The 17,387-nt window shown below is 39.2% G+C and overlaps 1 protein-coding gene across 2 annotated transcripts in view; it reads left to right on the forward strand.

Moving 5' to 3' along the window:
* The first annotated feature begins 3,448 nt into the window (after window positions 1–3,448).
* The window catches only part of LOC132967185 (IQ motif and SEC7 domain-containing protein 2-like), a 26,407-nt gene continuing 12,468 nt past the window's right edge, over window positions 3,449–17,387 (forward strand). For both annotated transcript variants that reach the window (XM_061034050.1, XM_061034049.1), the window contains exons 1-2: window positions 3,449–4,277; window positions 6,710–8,770. In XM_061034050.1, the coding sequence (XP_060890033.1) occupies window positions 8,028–8,770 (743 nt within the window). In that variant the 5' untranslated portion in view covers window positions 3,449–4,277; window positions 6,710–8,027. The remainder of the gene's footprint in view (window positions 4,278–6,709; window positions 8,771–17,387) is intronic.

The following is a 17,387-nucleotide window of genomic DNA, read 5'->3' on the forward strand; positions in this document are numbered from 1 at the left end:
TGGTACATACAGTTACCACCTGGCTAACAGGAGGAAGTGGAGCAAAGTAAGGTCAAATGTTCAATGCTGCTGCGCCCATTGGTCAAATCACCTGTTTACTTTTAGTCTACAATATGTTTGTTTATTTATGTATTTATTCATTTTCAGACATTGAAAATTCTAAATAAACCACAGAATTTTCTTAGGGGTGCTAGGGGGATGTTATGGCTATCCTAGAGGTAACTACAGCGCCCCCTAGCCCATGCCTGGTGCCGCCCATGACATACACAGAAGGAGCAGAGCACTAAAGAGACGGGATGTGATCGGACACAGGTGAGACAAACACAGGTGAAACTGGTGAGGACGTTCAAAAAGGAGGGAAACCAGACAAAGGGAGTAAAGACTGGTGACAAGAACTACAAAATAAAACAGGAAAAACTTACCTGAGGAATTTGAAGCGAAACATACACACAAGAAAAAAAGGAAAATGGGGGACAAACAATACAAAATAAAACAGGAATTCACATTTTAGCAACGAAATCAAGGAACTAACAAACTGGTAAATCATACCCAGCAAGGAGACCGCCATCGATGGGACTCCAGCGCCCCCTGCAGGAACAGACGGGTGACGTCGCTCAGGATCTTAGGACTTAGGGAAAGGCGATCTCGTTCTCTGACAATCCGACCACATTTCCACTAGGCCACGTCATTAAATGCGATGGGCCGGCGGAGGTTAATGACTTGAGTCTGCCATGTTGAAACTACAATGTTCAGAAAATGGACTACAAAAAACGCATCTAAAAAACTTTCCCCTGTGCCTTCTTACCGGTGAAATAATCCTGATCACCACGAGGTTGGGATTGAAATAAAATAAATATAGGCTACCAGGCTACAGGTAACAAAAGTGAAACCATCAGCTTCCTGTCCACTCAGAAATCAACATCAAAATAAATATGAAATTAATTGTTACATTTATGTAAGATATAACACATAATGTTTTAAACATACAAATGTACAACTGCACAAAGCATTCTTAAGTGAATGAAATATGTTGAATAAAACATCATCTGATAAAAATGTCTCTTATCTTTTTATCCCTTGATCTGTGTCACTTTACGATCATCGTTCATTTCCGTGAACGGTCGGAATGCGCAACTCGCTTTAAATGTTCCGCAAGGAATTGTGGGGCGTCATATCTCATCTCCTTTCGTAAAGGATGGTCCGGTGTATCCTAAAGGAGGTTATAAAGGAAGCACTGACCCACCTTTCCTTAACTTTTAGAGAATTCAAACGGCTCTTATCATGGCCGCCACTGAAATGCTTCCGGGGTTAAAGGTAAAGTGGAGAGTGAAAGGAGATAGGACGGACAATTCGAACGCACCCAAACTTCTGAGGTTGTTAGCCGCTAAGGTTTAGCAGTCTGTAGCACGGAAGGAGTGAGTAGTCCTGTTTAACACAGAGGATCTTTGGAGCCGTCTGCAGCCTCCTGGTGTGTGTGTGTGTGTGTGTGTGTGTGTGTGTGTGTGTGTGTGTGTGTGTGTGTGTGTGTGTGTGTGTGTGTGTGTGTGTGTGTGTGTGTGTGTGTGTGTGTGTGTGTGTGTGTGTGTGTGTGTGTGTGTGTGTGTGTGTGTGCGCGCGCGTGTGTGTGTGTGTGTGATGGGATTATTTTTACCTCCCAGCAGAGGACAGAGGACGAACCGAGCCAGAGGTGAGTTATCATCAAACCTCTTCTTTAACCACTTTCAGCGTGTCGTCTGCAGATTGCAGCAGCAGAGAATCAGAGATCTTCAGTCTTTGATTTAAACGCTTTATTAATAATTCAGGGTTTTTTAAAACCGTGACCGCGTGCTCCGTTAATTAGCACGGCCGGTTAATTGGTGCTCGTGTCACATAAGGAACATAAGACTGACACAGGAAGCTTCCAGCTGTTAATGTGATTTATTGGTGGGTTAACTTCCTGTTTGTCTGTAACTCTGTATAATATTCATCATTAAAATAATAATTATAATTTAGCTCATATTGAATCTAAGGTGTTCATGAGTTCTGCGCAGCCTCCAACATCAGACAGGAAGGGACCCTGACACCCCTCCACAATAAAAGAGTACACAATGTGTTCATTTATTCAAATGTTTTTAAATCTCTGTTAAAATACCAGCTGGAGGAAGTTACTGAAGTAGCTTCAAAATAAAAGCACTGATGAGACAACCTGTTCAAATTAAAGCAGAAGAATCAAACGGCCTCTTTATGAATGATAATATTAATAATAATAATAATAATATAAATATAACAAGGTTAATATATCGATGTATTCACATAAACTTCAAACAATGTAAACATTCATATTGTTTAAGCTTTAAAGAAAATAAGAAATAAAGTTAAACTGAATAAAGAGTTTAATAAATGCTGTCGCTGCAGCGTCATGTGTGACGTCGTGCACAGACAACTTTCATAACATGTTTTTAATACCAGCTGAGTTTATTAAAGAGGGACGTCGAGGCCTCTGTGGATGGACTCATGATAACGTCTGAGCGTTAACTTTAATATCTTTACATGTTGAAGAGTCGATGACACACTCTTTAACATTTTACTCTTACGGTTTTTAATTATCAGCTGTTAGCGTCGGGATGAACACGGCTTGTCCTAAGGGAGGTTAACACCAGGACTAGTGTTGGGGGACGGGGCTTGTCTTAAGTAAGGTACACAGCAGCCCGACAGTCAGGGGGCGGGGCTTGTCTTAAGGTAGGTACACAGAAAGCCAACTGTCGGGAGGCGGTTGTTAAGGTAGATACACACAAGGCCGCCATCAGGGGGCGGGGCAGGTCAGGAGGGCACTCTCCTTAACTCCAGATACTTTCTCAAGTTGTGGTGATTACGAGTAGTGTAGAAAGGCCGATGTTTGTATATCCTCAAGTTATTGCATCTCGCCGCAACTCCTTGTTGTCAGTTTTGTTGTGTAGCAGGCATCACCTGTCAATCACCTGTCAATCATCTGTCAATCACCTATCAATCATCTGTCAATCACCTGAGCTACGCCAACAGAGAAACAAAGACAGATTTTTAAATCCAGGCTGTAAATGGGATTCTTTCTGCTGTTAAAATAAAAACTGTAATTCAGACCTGATGGGGAACCAGCCTCAAGTGGACACTCAGGGAACTGCAGTTATTTAACTTCAACGGGGGCCATGAGCCTCTACAGTCTGAAGCATCTTATCTATTACATGGATGGATTCATTGATTCATGGATTGGTTGGTTGATTGATTGATTGATTGATTGATTGATTGATTGATTGATTGATTGATTGATTGATTGATTCATGGATTGGTTGATTGGTTCATTGATTGGTTGATTGATTAGTTGATTGATTGATTGATTGATTGATTGATTGATTAATGGATTGGTTGATTGGTTCATTGATTGGTTGATTGGTTGATTGATTGGTTGATTGGTTGATAAGTTGATTGATTGGTTGATGTTTGTCTGGATCACTTTCATCAGAAATGTTAATTCCTCTTTTTTTATGTTTTAACATGTACGGACCAACACTTCACACCGTCATGACTTATTCTGTGATTGTTTGAATCCTACAGAGCTGCAGGTCTCAAACCTTCAGTAACATTCATGTGTTTGTGTTTTTAACCAGAACAGATGTGTGCATGATTTTCCTCATTGCTTCTGACACACACACAATCTTCCTCCCTCTTTCATCTCCTCTGATTCCACCTCCTCCATCCATCCATCCATCCATCCAGGCAGCCTGTCTGGTCCCAAAACCTGCTCCCTCCCTCCCTTCCTTTCTTCCCTCCTCCTCCTTCTTCTACGGCAGAATAGCGGAGGAGAAAAAACTAATATTTCACCAGCGATAATAACCGAAGCAGCGTCCGTTCACACACACGCACAGAGAGAGAGAGAGAGAGAGGGATCATCAGTGCTGCAGCAGAGGATCGCTCGGCTGTCAGACGCAGAGGAATGATAATTAGAAAGAGATTGACTCGGCAACAAGAAGGAAAAGAGGAAGAAAAAGGAGGAGAAGGAGAGGAGCCGGGCCTGCAGCAGAGACGAGAGGAATAGAGGAGGAATAGAGAAGGATTGATGAGAATCTGATCAACAAGAAGAAGAAGACGAAGAGAAACCACCGAGCTCCAGAAACACATTTTTTATTTTGAATCGGAGGCACATGATGGTGACAGCAGCAGTGGAGGAGAAGATAGAGGGATGAGCAGGGATCAATAAACCTCCCTCCTCCTCCTCCTCCTCCACCTTCATCCCTCCATCATCTCTGCAGGAGCCGCTGAAACCTGTGAGACTCCGCTGCTTCTTATTCCTGTCGCTTTTTCTGGATGCTGCATTGTACGTGTGTGTGTGTGTGTGTGTGTGTGTGTGTGTGTGAGAGAGTGTGAGTGTGAGTGTGAGTGTCTGTGCATGCCATGAATGTGTGACTGTGAGCTATATAGGCCATGTGGGCCGATTGTGTGTGTGTGTGTGTGTGTGTGTGTGTGTGTGTGTGTGTGTGTGTAGGATGTGTTAACCATTTAGTGTGAGATGCATGCAATGTCTGTTTAATGTGTGCATGTACGTGCTGTTGGAGCTGCTGTCTGTAAAATGTGTGGGCTGTATGAATGCGTGTGTGTGTGTATGTGTGTGTGTGTGTGTGTGTGTGTGTGTGTGTGGATTGTAGATAACTTGACTGCTCAATTAAAAAAGTGGTTACCCTGAAACATCATCAGAATACAAAGAAGAAACGGTTGAAGCCGCCTACACTCTGATCTGACGCACAACAACAAACACCAACGATCAATAATCATGTTATCCACTCATCGACCAATCACTGACCTGCTCCAATGTGATAAAGAGTGTGGTTTATAAATGATGACATCAGGTTATAAAAAGGAATAAACATTCGGACCTGATGTTTTCATCTGGTTCTATGGAGATGAGAAAATTAAGTAGATGTTCTGTAAACGACTTCTCTGAATAAATGTACTACTACTAATAATAATAATAATATATTTATATATATATATATATATATATAATAAATGTACTACTATCCGTACCTTTAAAGGTAAGATGGTGGGCGTGATGGCGTTTAAGTGACCAATCATAAATTGACAAGTCGCTGTCCCTGTAGTCAGGTTCATTCAGGCTAGCAGATTTTAACTTTGAGACGAGAGCAGAGCTGCTCATGTTTTCACTCACTGCTCGGTGCGCTCGCAGTTCCTGAGAAACCTCGTGGGGGGGTTACTGTGGGGGCTAGAACTTCTAATATGTGAGCAGTAGTTAATAAGAAAGATGGCTAGCTTCTTGACCGATAGTTGAACACCTTAACGATCAATTAATAATTAATGAGCTACAAAATGCCTTAAATATTAAATATAATATTAAATATATGAAATGTCCTTTTCTCAGTTTCTGTTTTATTGAAACCATTATAGCAGCATAGTAGTTACTTAAAACATGAATTCATTAAATACAAACAGTTTGAACTAATAAAACAACAAGGCGCTCTCTTTTAAATATTTAATATATTTTAATTATGACTTATTTAACGGCTAACAAAACAATACCATCGGGCGCTACTGCCTTTTCTAACATGGCTGACCGAATGAAACTCCTTCTTAAAATCAACATAAAGTTCTGTATCAAAGTGAAACAAAACCTTCACAATACACTTAATGTAGGCAAATCAACATTTCTACACGTGGAGTGATAAAATACTCATCATAATACATGTAGCTTACGGTCTAGTGTGGTTTTTTTTTTAAGATGAGCACGTCTGTGATCAGTCAGAGTCCAGAGTCTATTCACAAGAAGACCAGCTGCAGAAAACACTCTCTGCTGACCGCCTCATTTTCTCCGTACGGCTTCTTCTTTTAAGGCCCTGACACACCAAGGAGCTCGTCGGCCGTCGGTTGTAGTTGGACCGTCGGTGAGCAGCCGTCGCCCTAGTTTTAGTTTTTAGCGTTTTGTCCGTCAGCCTTTTTTTGGCCAATTCGGCATGTCGGATCAGCATCCGTTGTGGTTGAGAGAGATCTCTCTGATTGGCTGTAGGGAGGTTTCATTTCTCTCCAGCTCTCCTCACAGGTTCAGGAAAACCCCTTGAGCATGCTGCTGTAGTATCCATGCTCTCACTCATTAGTGCGGTTTCTCCTTATTGGTCGCCACCGACCTCTTCTTTTCTGTGGTGACCGACAGCGGTGTGAAAATGGTTTTCTCATATTATAAAAATGGACTACTGCCGCCTGGCACGGAGAGTTGTTTCCTCTCACGCATGTGCAGAACATACATGGTGGTTGCCGGTCGGCTGTAGTCTTTGCGGTGCGTACTTTGCAACTTTTTGGCCAGGACGTGAGGCGCACAGGCGGCTTGTAGGTTAATACATTTTTAATCTGTTAAATTCTTAACAGCCATGAATTGATTAAAGATTAATCATTAAAATTGAAACAACAAGAGCTTTTAGTGGACATACTTGAACCTTCCTCTATAAAGAAGATGTGATGTGCCCCCAAGGATCACATTGGAGCCAGTTTTAGAAAATCAATATGTTGTATCAGTTGTAATTCAGACCCTGAAATATGTAAAAATAGTTGTTACTATGCAGGAATTACGCTTTGACAAAAACCCAGGGGCCAACAGAACAAAACATTTCACAACAGACAACAGAGATACTGATCTTTTTTACAACAATCTTCTCATTGACTCTGTCTTTCTTTTGCTCTTTTCATGTAACAGATGGACAACATGGAGAAGGGTCTTGATATGCCATCCAACAGGATGAACATGTGGCTGAATCTGAGCGTCCTCATTGCATGCAGCAGGAAGAGGAATGCCTGACATGACATTTATCCTTTGTGCATCACGTCCTCTGACAGACCATCTGCAGGATGACAGCCTGAGTCCTACAGGTGAACCCATGGCCCGGGAAGAGGTGAACCTCTGCTCTTTAAAGTTTGTCAGAAGATGATCTTCGGTAGACATTACATTTTAATTTCATGGAGCTTTGTGTTGTGTTGATATCTCAAGGGGTGTTTCCAGACTGTTATTAGGACTGAGGGGGTCTGAACTGAATTCTCGTCTCTTTTCTTGCCCCGAAAATGTCCAGGCTTTGATTTGGAGCATTACCACAAAAGTTCTGACCCCAGGATTTAAAGGCGAGACTGGAAAAGCGGAGATTAGTAATCTTGTTTGCAAACTTGTTTACGTCAGTGCATACTGCATTTTTCTGCAGCAGCAATTGGAAAACAAATTTTGTAGATGCTCATGCTGGACAACTCAACAATCCTTTTTACAATATGTCGGACTTAGATGGAAAAAGGGAGTCTCTACCACCAATGGTCCCCATTTCTGGTTCCTGCAAACCTAGATTCTAATCTTCTGCATGGAGTGCAAAGAGTGGATACAACTGACTCATTGACAAACACATAGACAAACTGTGTAAGTGGAGGAAAATACATCTCTTCTTTTTTATTGGATCTGTATTTTACCTTTCTTGGGTTTGAGTCCCAACAGAAACACCTGACTGAATCAGGGGATGGTCAACCACTCGATAAACCTCTCTGATTGCAGCCTGCAACGACGAGGTCCATCTTGATAGTCAAGTTAGAGCTCCAAGAAGAGAAAGTCCTCTCCCCCCCACTTACCTCTGGTGGGGGGGAGGGTGAAGGACAGCAACATTTACGGGTGTAGGGCTCAGGGTGTAATTTGGTAGTTGTAAGAGGTTAGGCTGTAGAGTAGACTGTAGAGTAAGGCAGCTTAACTCTGGGTATTAATAGTCTTTTGCTTCTTTACTTGTTTTACCAAAACTAACTTCTGTGATATCTAACCTGCCGATATTAGCCTTTAGCTCTGCTCTAGAAAGTGCTGAAGTTTAGCAATAAGCTCAGATCCAGGTGTCAGTGTACAACCTTGATCTAATCAGCTAGCTGTTTTAAGGCTCTTTAGTTTTGAAGTTAGAGCATAAGTGAACCCCGGTCGCTCTGCAGTCACCCAGTTCTCAAGCCTGAGGTTTCCAAGCCTTTAGCCTGTGTGCTAGCTCTCAAACCAGCTAAACATGGATGCTAATCAAGGCCCAGGCCAAGGCAGCCCAGAAAGTCCAAACCGGGCCGTGGAGTATCTTCTTGAACTCAACAACATCATCGAGAGCCAACAGAAGCTTCTGGAAACCCAACGGCGCAGAATCGAGGAACTTGAGGTCCAGCTTGACCGGCTTAGCCAGGAGAACAAGGACCTGCGGTTGGACCGACAGCCTGTTGCTCCACCTCCACCTGCTCCTCCTCCTGAACCTCCTCTCCCTCCTCCTCCGCCGCCGCCTCCACCGACCCAGGCCACATCAGCATCAATTTCTACCAAGAGCCACCACCTATACCACAACAGCCAACACCAAGCTCCTCCCCAACCTCCTTCTTCAATCTCCCTCCATCACAGCCACCACCACCACCAGCATTATCAGCACCATCACCACACCTCCACCCACCACTGCTACAACAGCACCAACAGCACCAGTATGACTGCTATTCCAGTTCCTGCCCCTGCTCCATCTTCGGTCCCGACCTCCATCTCAATCCCGACTTCAATTCCAGCTCCGATGCCCTGTTCAGCACCGGCCCCACCTCCACCTCCTCCGATCCCGCCCAGGGATCAGCCAAGAGCCCACAGTCGGCTGACCCGGGCTCCATCCACCAGTACTGGCACCAACACCAACTTTGTAGAGAAAGAAAAGGAGAGGCTTGAGCGCCTGCATCGAGCCAATTCCTCCAACAACCACCATGCCCACACGCTCCACCACCACAAATCGTAAGTAACAGTTTAGCTCTTCCTTCTACAATCAAAGCCAAAGGTAGCAAAGAGGAGGGCAAACCTAAACTCATCAGTGGACTGACATTAACAAAGCATACCTTCTGAATACTGTCTCAAACAGGCTGTCTAGTCACAGGACACCATATCGGAAACAGCTCAGTTATCCTTCACCTCCTTCAGATTCTCTCTGTTTAAAGTCTTTCATGTGATGCAGAGAGAATCTGTTGGTACATTCAAATGATTCTGTATCCTGAAGGGTAACATATGGGCCGATTGTGCCATCTCTTTAGTGTTAATATGGCTTCTGTTCACCAAGTTTACATAATCAAACTTGGCTTTCAGTCCACTATACCACTGTCTGTTTCGCCAAACTCGTGTTAATCTTTGACTTTGATAGCTACTAACTTGCTGCTTCTCTCGCAGGTTTTGTGCTAGCCAGAAGTATGTGCCCACATGCATTATGAGTTGGAAACATTTCCCTAACTTTTTGCTGGCAAGGCAAAGCTGTGTGCTGATTTGTTGTAAAGTGTTTTGGAATTGAAGAGGTGACTTTTCAAAGTTTAATGTTGAAGTGTTTCTTCCTCCAAAGTTGAGGGGGCAGCTGATGCCCATGTGCGTTCTCTCTGTAGTGATATTGGTGGGTGTACAGGGCTGATAAATATTCATCCTTTTATCAGCTAATAGGGCTACAGAGTGGAAGGTTGAAGTGAGAATTTACATTATTGCAGAAGAGCAGGAGTGCATGAGACTCCAGAGAAGGACAAACTAAACGATAACAGGATCTCTAACACAGATAATTGGAGGAGCAAAGACTGCACAGTGTTATGTAATAGATAGTTCTGCTAAACAGCAGTTTGAGTTCATAAAGAAAACGAACTGTGCTTTATTTCAAAGCCTTTGTTGCTGTACTAATCATCATGTTCAACACTTAACAGGTAGTAAGATGCTTTCTTTTCTGGCTCTTACTGAGTCATATTTGTGTTGCTGTGAATCCATTTTCAATCAGAACTCTGTTGGCAGGCCAGAATTGGGTTTGTTGCGTGGCAACACTATCTTAGGAGCATCCTATCAGGAAGAGAACACCGGAGCCTCGCTGCTGTCTTCAGCTGTCGTCTTTGTAGGCAGCAGGATGCAGGGCTGCAGCTGTCACATGCGTCTACCAGGTCGCTGAATCTGCTGTCTGTGGAAGGGCTGGCCATGGCGATTGCTGTTGCTATGCAACTGTAGAAAACCTGTTTGAAGGACGACACTCTTGCTAATAGTTGAAATGTTTTTAATCTCACTCAGTGCTGAAAGCCTTTAAAGCTTTGCAAAGCTTGCACCACAGTTAGAGAGCATCGCCTCCCTTCCTCTGCAAACACAGAGAGATCCTGATGGAGCTGCAGAGATGAAGGCTGGGGAAACGCAGTGATGACTCACAGAGACACATTTATTAGTACTATTGCTCCGTCTTATAAGCTGTCATACATACAGCCAGAAGGAGACAGGTAGTGTGACTCAGACTTTCAGATTTGGTATTAACTGGAGGGATTAAAGTGCTGAAAAAAAATCCTCCCAGCCCTGAGTCACGGGACATTCAGGTACCACAGATATGGTGAGAAAAATCTGACCTAGAGCCTGATGTAACAGAGAATGATGATGAAGTCTGACAGCAGTGACCATAAGGCTGATTCGTTATGAAATCGCACATTTCAATCAGCTGCTCGCTGCCTCTTCAACTGACTGAGTGTGAGCCAAAAAATCCCACACTGCACTGGGGCAGATTATAGCACAGAGGCATGAGTGCATGTTGCGGAGCCTCCTGCACTGGTTTTCTGAGGGATTTTGTATCCAGCATGATGCAGCAAAATGCAAAACACCCTGACACAAATTTATCTTGCAGCCCCTCGCATCCCCTCAGGCTGAAGCAGTAAATACAAGTGACACACACAAGGAGGGCATTACTTTTGTAGGACATGAAGGAGCAGTGATCACATTTCTTCAGCAGGACAACATGTAAACCAGATGACATGTGATGACTGATCAGGGCTTTGAGCTCCATACATCTTGTATTCGCTCCACTACAGCAGGCAGCTGGCTTGTAAGCAGTCGAACCACACAGTTAAACCTGTAACACAACAGAAGCGACAGGAGACAATGATCTGCAGCACAGTGTCAGCTACACATGCACCAGCTTGAAATAGACACTTAAACTGAAACGTAGTAAAATGTAATAAAAATGCAGAACATAACGATGAAACTCAATGACTTCATGAAAGATTGAAGAGTGAACTCACCATCATGCAGGCGACTTCTCGACAGCATCTAAAGCTGGAAGAAACTCAAAATCTGAGTGACATATCTGGTTTACCTGCCTTATGAGAGGAGGGATACTAACACTTTATCTGTGTTTCTTATTCTAAAAGCTTTAGCCCTCCTGGTGTATCTGTTTCTGTGAAGCCTCCCTTCCTGATTAACCCTTGAAATGCTCTTTCCGATGATTCTTCCCGTTCATCAGAGGATACAGTCTGTGTTATTGGTCACTCGTGATGATACCATAAGCATCATGAGAAATCAGAGCTGTGACATCATATTGATCCAGGAGAGAAACAGCTGTGCTAATGAACACAGAGAGTGGGAGTGGACAGATCTTAACATGCTTCTCTTGTTCTCTAGAGTTTGTCACTTTCTGGATCACGACTTGTGTTAACTTAGTGTTTGTTTTATTCTGATCATATCTTCTTAGTCACAATGACGTACGACTCATTTCAGCTATCATATGACGTCGGGGTTTTCCGCTTACCAGCGCCTTTGTTTAAGCTTTAACACACGACCAACATGTTGCTCCGCCTGCAGCGCCCTGATCAGCTGTTCGGCTCAGAGACAAGTAATATATCCAAACTTTAAAAATCAGCTGCTTACACACGGGAGGATACAGGACGCTCACAGGGTTTATACTTTATAGAGCTGGGTTTATACTTTATAGAACTGGGTTAGTGTTTATATTTTATAGAACTGGGTTATTGTTTATACTTTATAGAGCTGGGTTTATACTTTATAGAACTGGGTTATTGTTTATACTTTATAGAGCTGGGTTTATACTTTATAGAGCTGGGTTATTGTTTATACTTTATAGAACTGGGTTTATACTTTATAGAGCTGGGTTAGTGTTTATACTTTATAGAGCTGGGTTATTGTTTATACTTTATAGAGCTGGGTTAGTGTTTATACTTTATAGAGCTGGGTTATTGTTTATACTTTATAGAGCTGGGTTATTGTTTATACTTTATAGAGCTGGGTTAGTGTTTATACTTTATAGAGCTGGGTTATTGTTTATACTTTATAGAGCTGGGTTAGTGTTTATACTTTATAGAACTGGGTTATTGTTTATACTTTATAGAGCTGGGTTATTGTTTATACTTTATAGAGCTGGGTTATTGTTTATACTTTATAGAGCTGGGTTTAGACTTTATAGAACTGGGTTATTGTTTATACTTTATAGAACTGGGTTATTGTTTATACTTTATAGAACTGGGTTATTGTTTATACTTTATAGAGCTGGGTTATTGTTTATACTTTATAGAGCTGGGTTATTGTTTATACTTTATAGAGCTGGGTTTAGACTTTATAGAACTGGGTTATTGTTTATACTTTATAGAGCTGGGTTATTGTTTATACTTTATAGAGCTGGGTTATTGTTTATACTTTATAGAACTGGGTTAGTGTTTATACTTTATAGAGCTGGGTTATTGTTTAGACTTTATAGAACTGGGTTATTGTTTATACTTTATAGAACTGGGTTATTGTTTATACTTTATAGAGCTGGGTTATTGTTTAGACTTTATAGAACTGGGTTATTGTTTATACTTTATAGAGCTGGGTTATTGTTTATACTTTATAGAGCTGGTTTATTGTTTATACTTTATAGAGCTGGGTTTAGACTTTATAGAACTGGGTTATTGTTTATACTTTATAGAGCTGGGTTAGTGTTTATACTTTATAGAGCTGGGTTAGTGTTTATACTTTATAGAGCTGGGTTAGTGTTTATACTTTATAGAGCTGGGTTAGTGTTTATACTTTATAGAGCTGGGTTTAGACTTTATAGAACTGGGTTAGTGTTTATACTTTATAGAGCTGGGTTTAGACTTTATAGAACTGGGTTAGTGTTTATACTTTATAGAGCTGGGTTAGTGTTTATACTTTATAGAGCTGGGTTAGTGTTTATACTTTATAGAGCTGGGTTAGTGTTTATACTTTATAGAGCTGGGTTAGTGTTTATACTTTATAGAGCTGGGTTTATACTTTATAGAGCTGGGTTATTGTTTATACTTTATAGAGCTGGGTTAGTGTTTATACTTTATAGAGCTGGGTTAGTGTTTATACTTTATAGAGCTGGGTTAGTGTTTAGACTTTATATAACTGGGTTAGTATTTATACTTTATAGAACTGGGTTATTGTTTATACTTTATAGAACTGGGTTATTGTTTATACTTTATAGAGCTGGGTTAGTGTTTATACTTTATAGAGCTGGGTTAGTGTTTATACTTTATAGAGCTGGGTTATTGTTTATACTTTATAGAACTGGGTTAGTGTTTATACTTTATAGAACTGGTTTATTGTTTATACTTTATAGAACTGGGTTATTGTTTATACTTTATAGAACTGGGTTAGTGTTTATACTTTATAGAACTGGGTTATTGTTTATACTTTATAGAACTGGGTTAGTGTTTATACTTTATAGAACTGGGTTATTGTTTATACTTTATAGAGCTGGGTTAGTGTTTATACTTTATAGAGCTGGGTTAGTGTTTATACTTTATAGAGCTGGGTTTATACTTTATAGAGCTGGGTTATTGTTTATACTTTATAGAGCTGGGTTAGTGTTTATACTTTATAGAGCTGGGTTAGTGTTTATACTTTATAGAGCTGGGTTAGTGTTTATACTTTATAGAGCTGGGTTAGTGTTTAGACTTTATATAACTGGGTTATTGTTTATACTTTATAGAACTGGGTTATTGTTTATACTTTATAGAGCTGGGTTAGTATTTATACTTTATAGAACTGGGTTAGTGTTTATACTTTATAGAGCTGGGTTAGTGTTTATACTTTATAGAACTGGGTTAGTGTTTATACTTTATAGAACTGGGTTAGTGTTTATACTTTATAGAACTGGGTTAGTGTTTATACTTTATAGAGCTGGGTTAGTGTTTATACTTTATAGAACTGGGTTATTGTTTATACTTTATAGAGCTGGGTTATTGTTTATACTTTATAGAACTGGGTTATTGTTTATACTTTATAGAACTGGGTTAGTGTTTATACTTTATAGAACTGGGTTATTGTTTATACTTTATAGAACTGGGTTAGTGTTTATACTTTATAGAGCTGGGTTAGTGTTTATACTTTATAGAACTGGGTTATTGTTTATACTTTATAGAGCTGGGTTATTGTTTATACTTTATAGAGCTGGGTTAGTGTTTATACTTTATAGAGCTGGGTTATTGTTTATACTTTATAGAGCTGGGTTTATACTTTATAGAACTGGGTTATTGTTTATACTTTATAGAGCTGGGTTAGTGTTTATACTTTATAGAGCTGGGTTAGTGTTTATACTTTATAGAGCTGGGTTTAGACTTTATAGAACTGGGTTATTGTTTATACTTTATAGAGCTGGGTTTTGTTTATACTTTATAGAGCTGGGTTAGTGTTTATACTTTATAGAGCTGGGTTAGTGTTTATACTTTATAGAACTGGGTTATTGTTTATACTTTATAGAACTGGGTTAGTGTTTATACTTTATAGAGCTGGGTTAGTGTTTATACTTTATAGAGCTGGGTTATTGTTTATACTTTATAGAACTGGGTTATTGTTTATACTTTATAGAGCTGGGTTATTGTTTATACTTTATAGAACTGGGTTATTGTTTATACTTTATAGAACTGGGTTAGTGTTTATACTTTATAGAGCTGGGTTAGTGTTTATACTTTATAGAGCTGGGTTAGTGTTTATACTTTATAGAACTGGGTTATTGTTTATACTTTATAGAACTGGGTTATTGTTTATACTTTATAGAGCTGGGTTATTGTTTATACTTTATAGAACTGGGTTATTGTTTATACTTTATAGAACTGGGTTATTGTTTATACTTTATAGAGCTGGGTTAGTGTTTATACTTTATAGAGCTGGGTTAGTGTTTATACTTTATAGAGCTGGGTTATTGTTTATACTTTATAGAACTGGGTTAGTGTTTATACTTTATAGAACTGGGTTAGTGTTTAGACTTTATAGAGCTGGGTTATTGTTTAGACTTTATAGAACTGGGTTATTGTTTATACTTTATAGAACTGGGTTATTGTTTATACTTTATAGAACTGGGTTAGTGTTTATACTTTATAGAACTGGGTTAGTGTTTAGACTTTATAGAGCTGGGTTAGTGTTTATACTTTATAGAGCTGGGTTATTGTTTAGACTTTATAGAGCTGGGTTAGTGTTTATTCTTTATAGAGCTGGGTTAGTGTTTATACTTTATAGAGCTGGGTTATTGTTTATACTTTATAGAACTGGGTTAGTGTTTAGACTTTATAGAGCTGGGTTAGTGTTTATACTTTATAGAGCTGGGTTATTGTTTAGACTTTATAGAGCTGGGTTAGTGTTTATTCTTTATAGAGCTGGGTTAGTGTTTATACTTTATAGAGCTGGGTTATTGTTTATACTTTATAGAGCTGGGTTAGTGTTTATACTTTATAGAGCTGGGTTTAGACTTTATAGAACTGGGTTAGTGTTTATACTTTATAGAACTGGGTTAGTGTTTAGACTTTATAGAGCTGGGTTAGTGTTTATACTTTATAGAACTGGGTTAGTGTTTATACTTTATAGAGCTGGGTTAGTGTTTATACTTTATAGAACTGGGTTAGTGTTTAGACTTTATAGAGCTGGGTTATTGTTTATACTTTATAGAACTGGGTTATTGTTTAGACTTTATAGAACTGGGTTAGTGTTTAGACTTTATAGAACTGGGTTATTGTTTAGACTTTATAGAACTGGGTTATTGTTTAGACTTTATAGAGCTGGGTTAGTGTTTATACTTTATAGAACTGGGTTAGTGTTTATACTTTATAGAGCTGGGTTATTGTTTAGACTTTATAGAACTGGGTTAGTGTTTAGACTTTATAGAACTGGGTTAGTGTTTATACTTTATAGAACTGGGTTAGTGTTTATACTTTATAGAGCTGGGTTAGTGTTTATACTTTATAGAACTGGGTTATTGTTTAGACTTTATAGAGCTGGGTTATTGTTTAGACTTTATAGAGCTGGGTTGGTGTTTATACTTTATAGAACTGGGTTAGTGTTTAGACTTTATAGAGCTGGGTTAGTGTTTATACTTTATAGAGCTGGGTTATTGTTTAGACTTTATAGAGCTGGGTTATTGTTTAGACTTTATAGAGCTGGGTTAGTGTTTATATTTTATAGAGCTGGGTTAGTGTTTATACTTTATAGAGCTGGGTTAGTGTTTATACTTTATAGAGCTGGGTTATTGTTTAGACTTTATAGAGCTGGGTTAGTGTTTATACTTTATAGAGCTGGGTTAGTGTTTATACTTTATAGAGCTGGGTTAGTGTTTATACTTTATAGAGCTGGGTTAGTGTTTATACTTTATAGAGCTGGGTTAGTGTTTATACTTTATAGAGCTGGGTTTAGACTTTATAGAGCTGGGTTAGTGTTTATACTTTATAGAACTGGGTTATTGTTTATACTTTATAGAGCTGGGTTAGTGTTTATACTTTATAGAACTGGGTTATTGTTTATACTTTATAGAGCTGGGTTATTGTTTATACTTTATAGAGCTGGGTTGGTGTTTATACTTTATAGAACTGGGTTATTGTTTATACTTTATAGAGCTGGGTTATTGTTTATACTTTATAGAGCTGGGTTAGTGTTTATACTTTATAGAACTGGGTTAGTGTTTATACTTTATAGAGCTGGGTTATTGTTTATACTTTATAGAGCTGGGTTAGTGTTTAGACTTTATAGAGCTTGGTTATTGTTTATACTTTATAGAGCTGGGTTAGTGTTTATACTTTATAGAGCTGGGTTATTGTTTATACTTTATAGAGCTGGGTTAGTGTTTATACTTTATAGAGCTGGGTTAGTGTTTATACTTTATAGAGCTTGGTTAGTGTTTATACTTTATAGAACTGGGTTATTGTTTATACTTTATAGAGCTGGGTTATTGTTTATACTTTATAGAGCTGGGTTATTGTTTATACTTTATAGAACTGGGTTATTGTTTATACTTTATAGAGCTTGGTTATTGTTTATACTTTATAGAGCTGGGTTAGTGTTTATACTTTATAGAGCTGGGTTAGTGTTTATACTTTATAGAGCTGGGTTAGTGTTTATACTTTATAGAACTGGGTTAGTGTTTATACTTTATAGAGCTGGGTTAGTGTTTATACTTTATAGAACTGGGTTATTGTTTATACTTTATAGAGCTGGGTTATTGTTTATACTTTATAGAACTGGGTTATTGTTTATACTTTATAGAGCTTGGTTATTGTTTATACTTTATAGAGCTGGGTTATTGTTTATACTTTATAGAGCTGGGTTAGTGTTTATACTTTATAGAGCTGGGTTA

The sequence above is a fragment of the Labrus mixtus genome, unplaced genomic scaffold (genome assembly GCF_963584025.1).
Source record: "Labrus mixtus unplaced genomic scaffold, fLabMix1.1 SCAFFOLD_119, whole genome shotgun sequence".
NCBI lineage: Eukaryota > Metazoa > Chordata > Actinopteri > Labriformes > Labridae > Labrus > Labrus mixtus.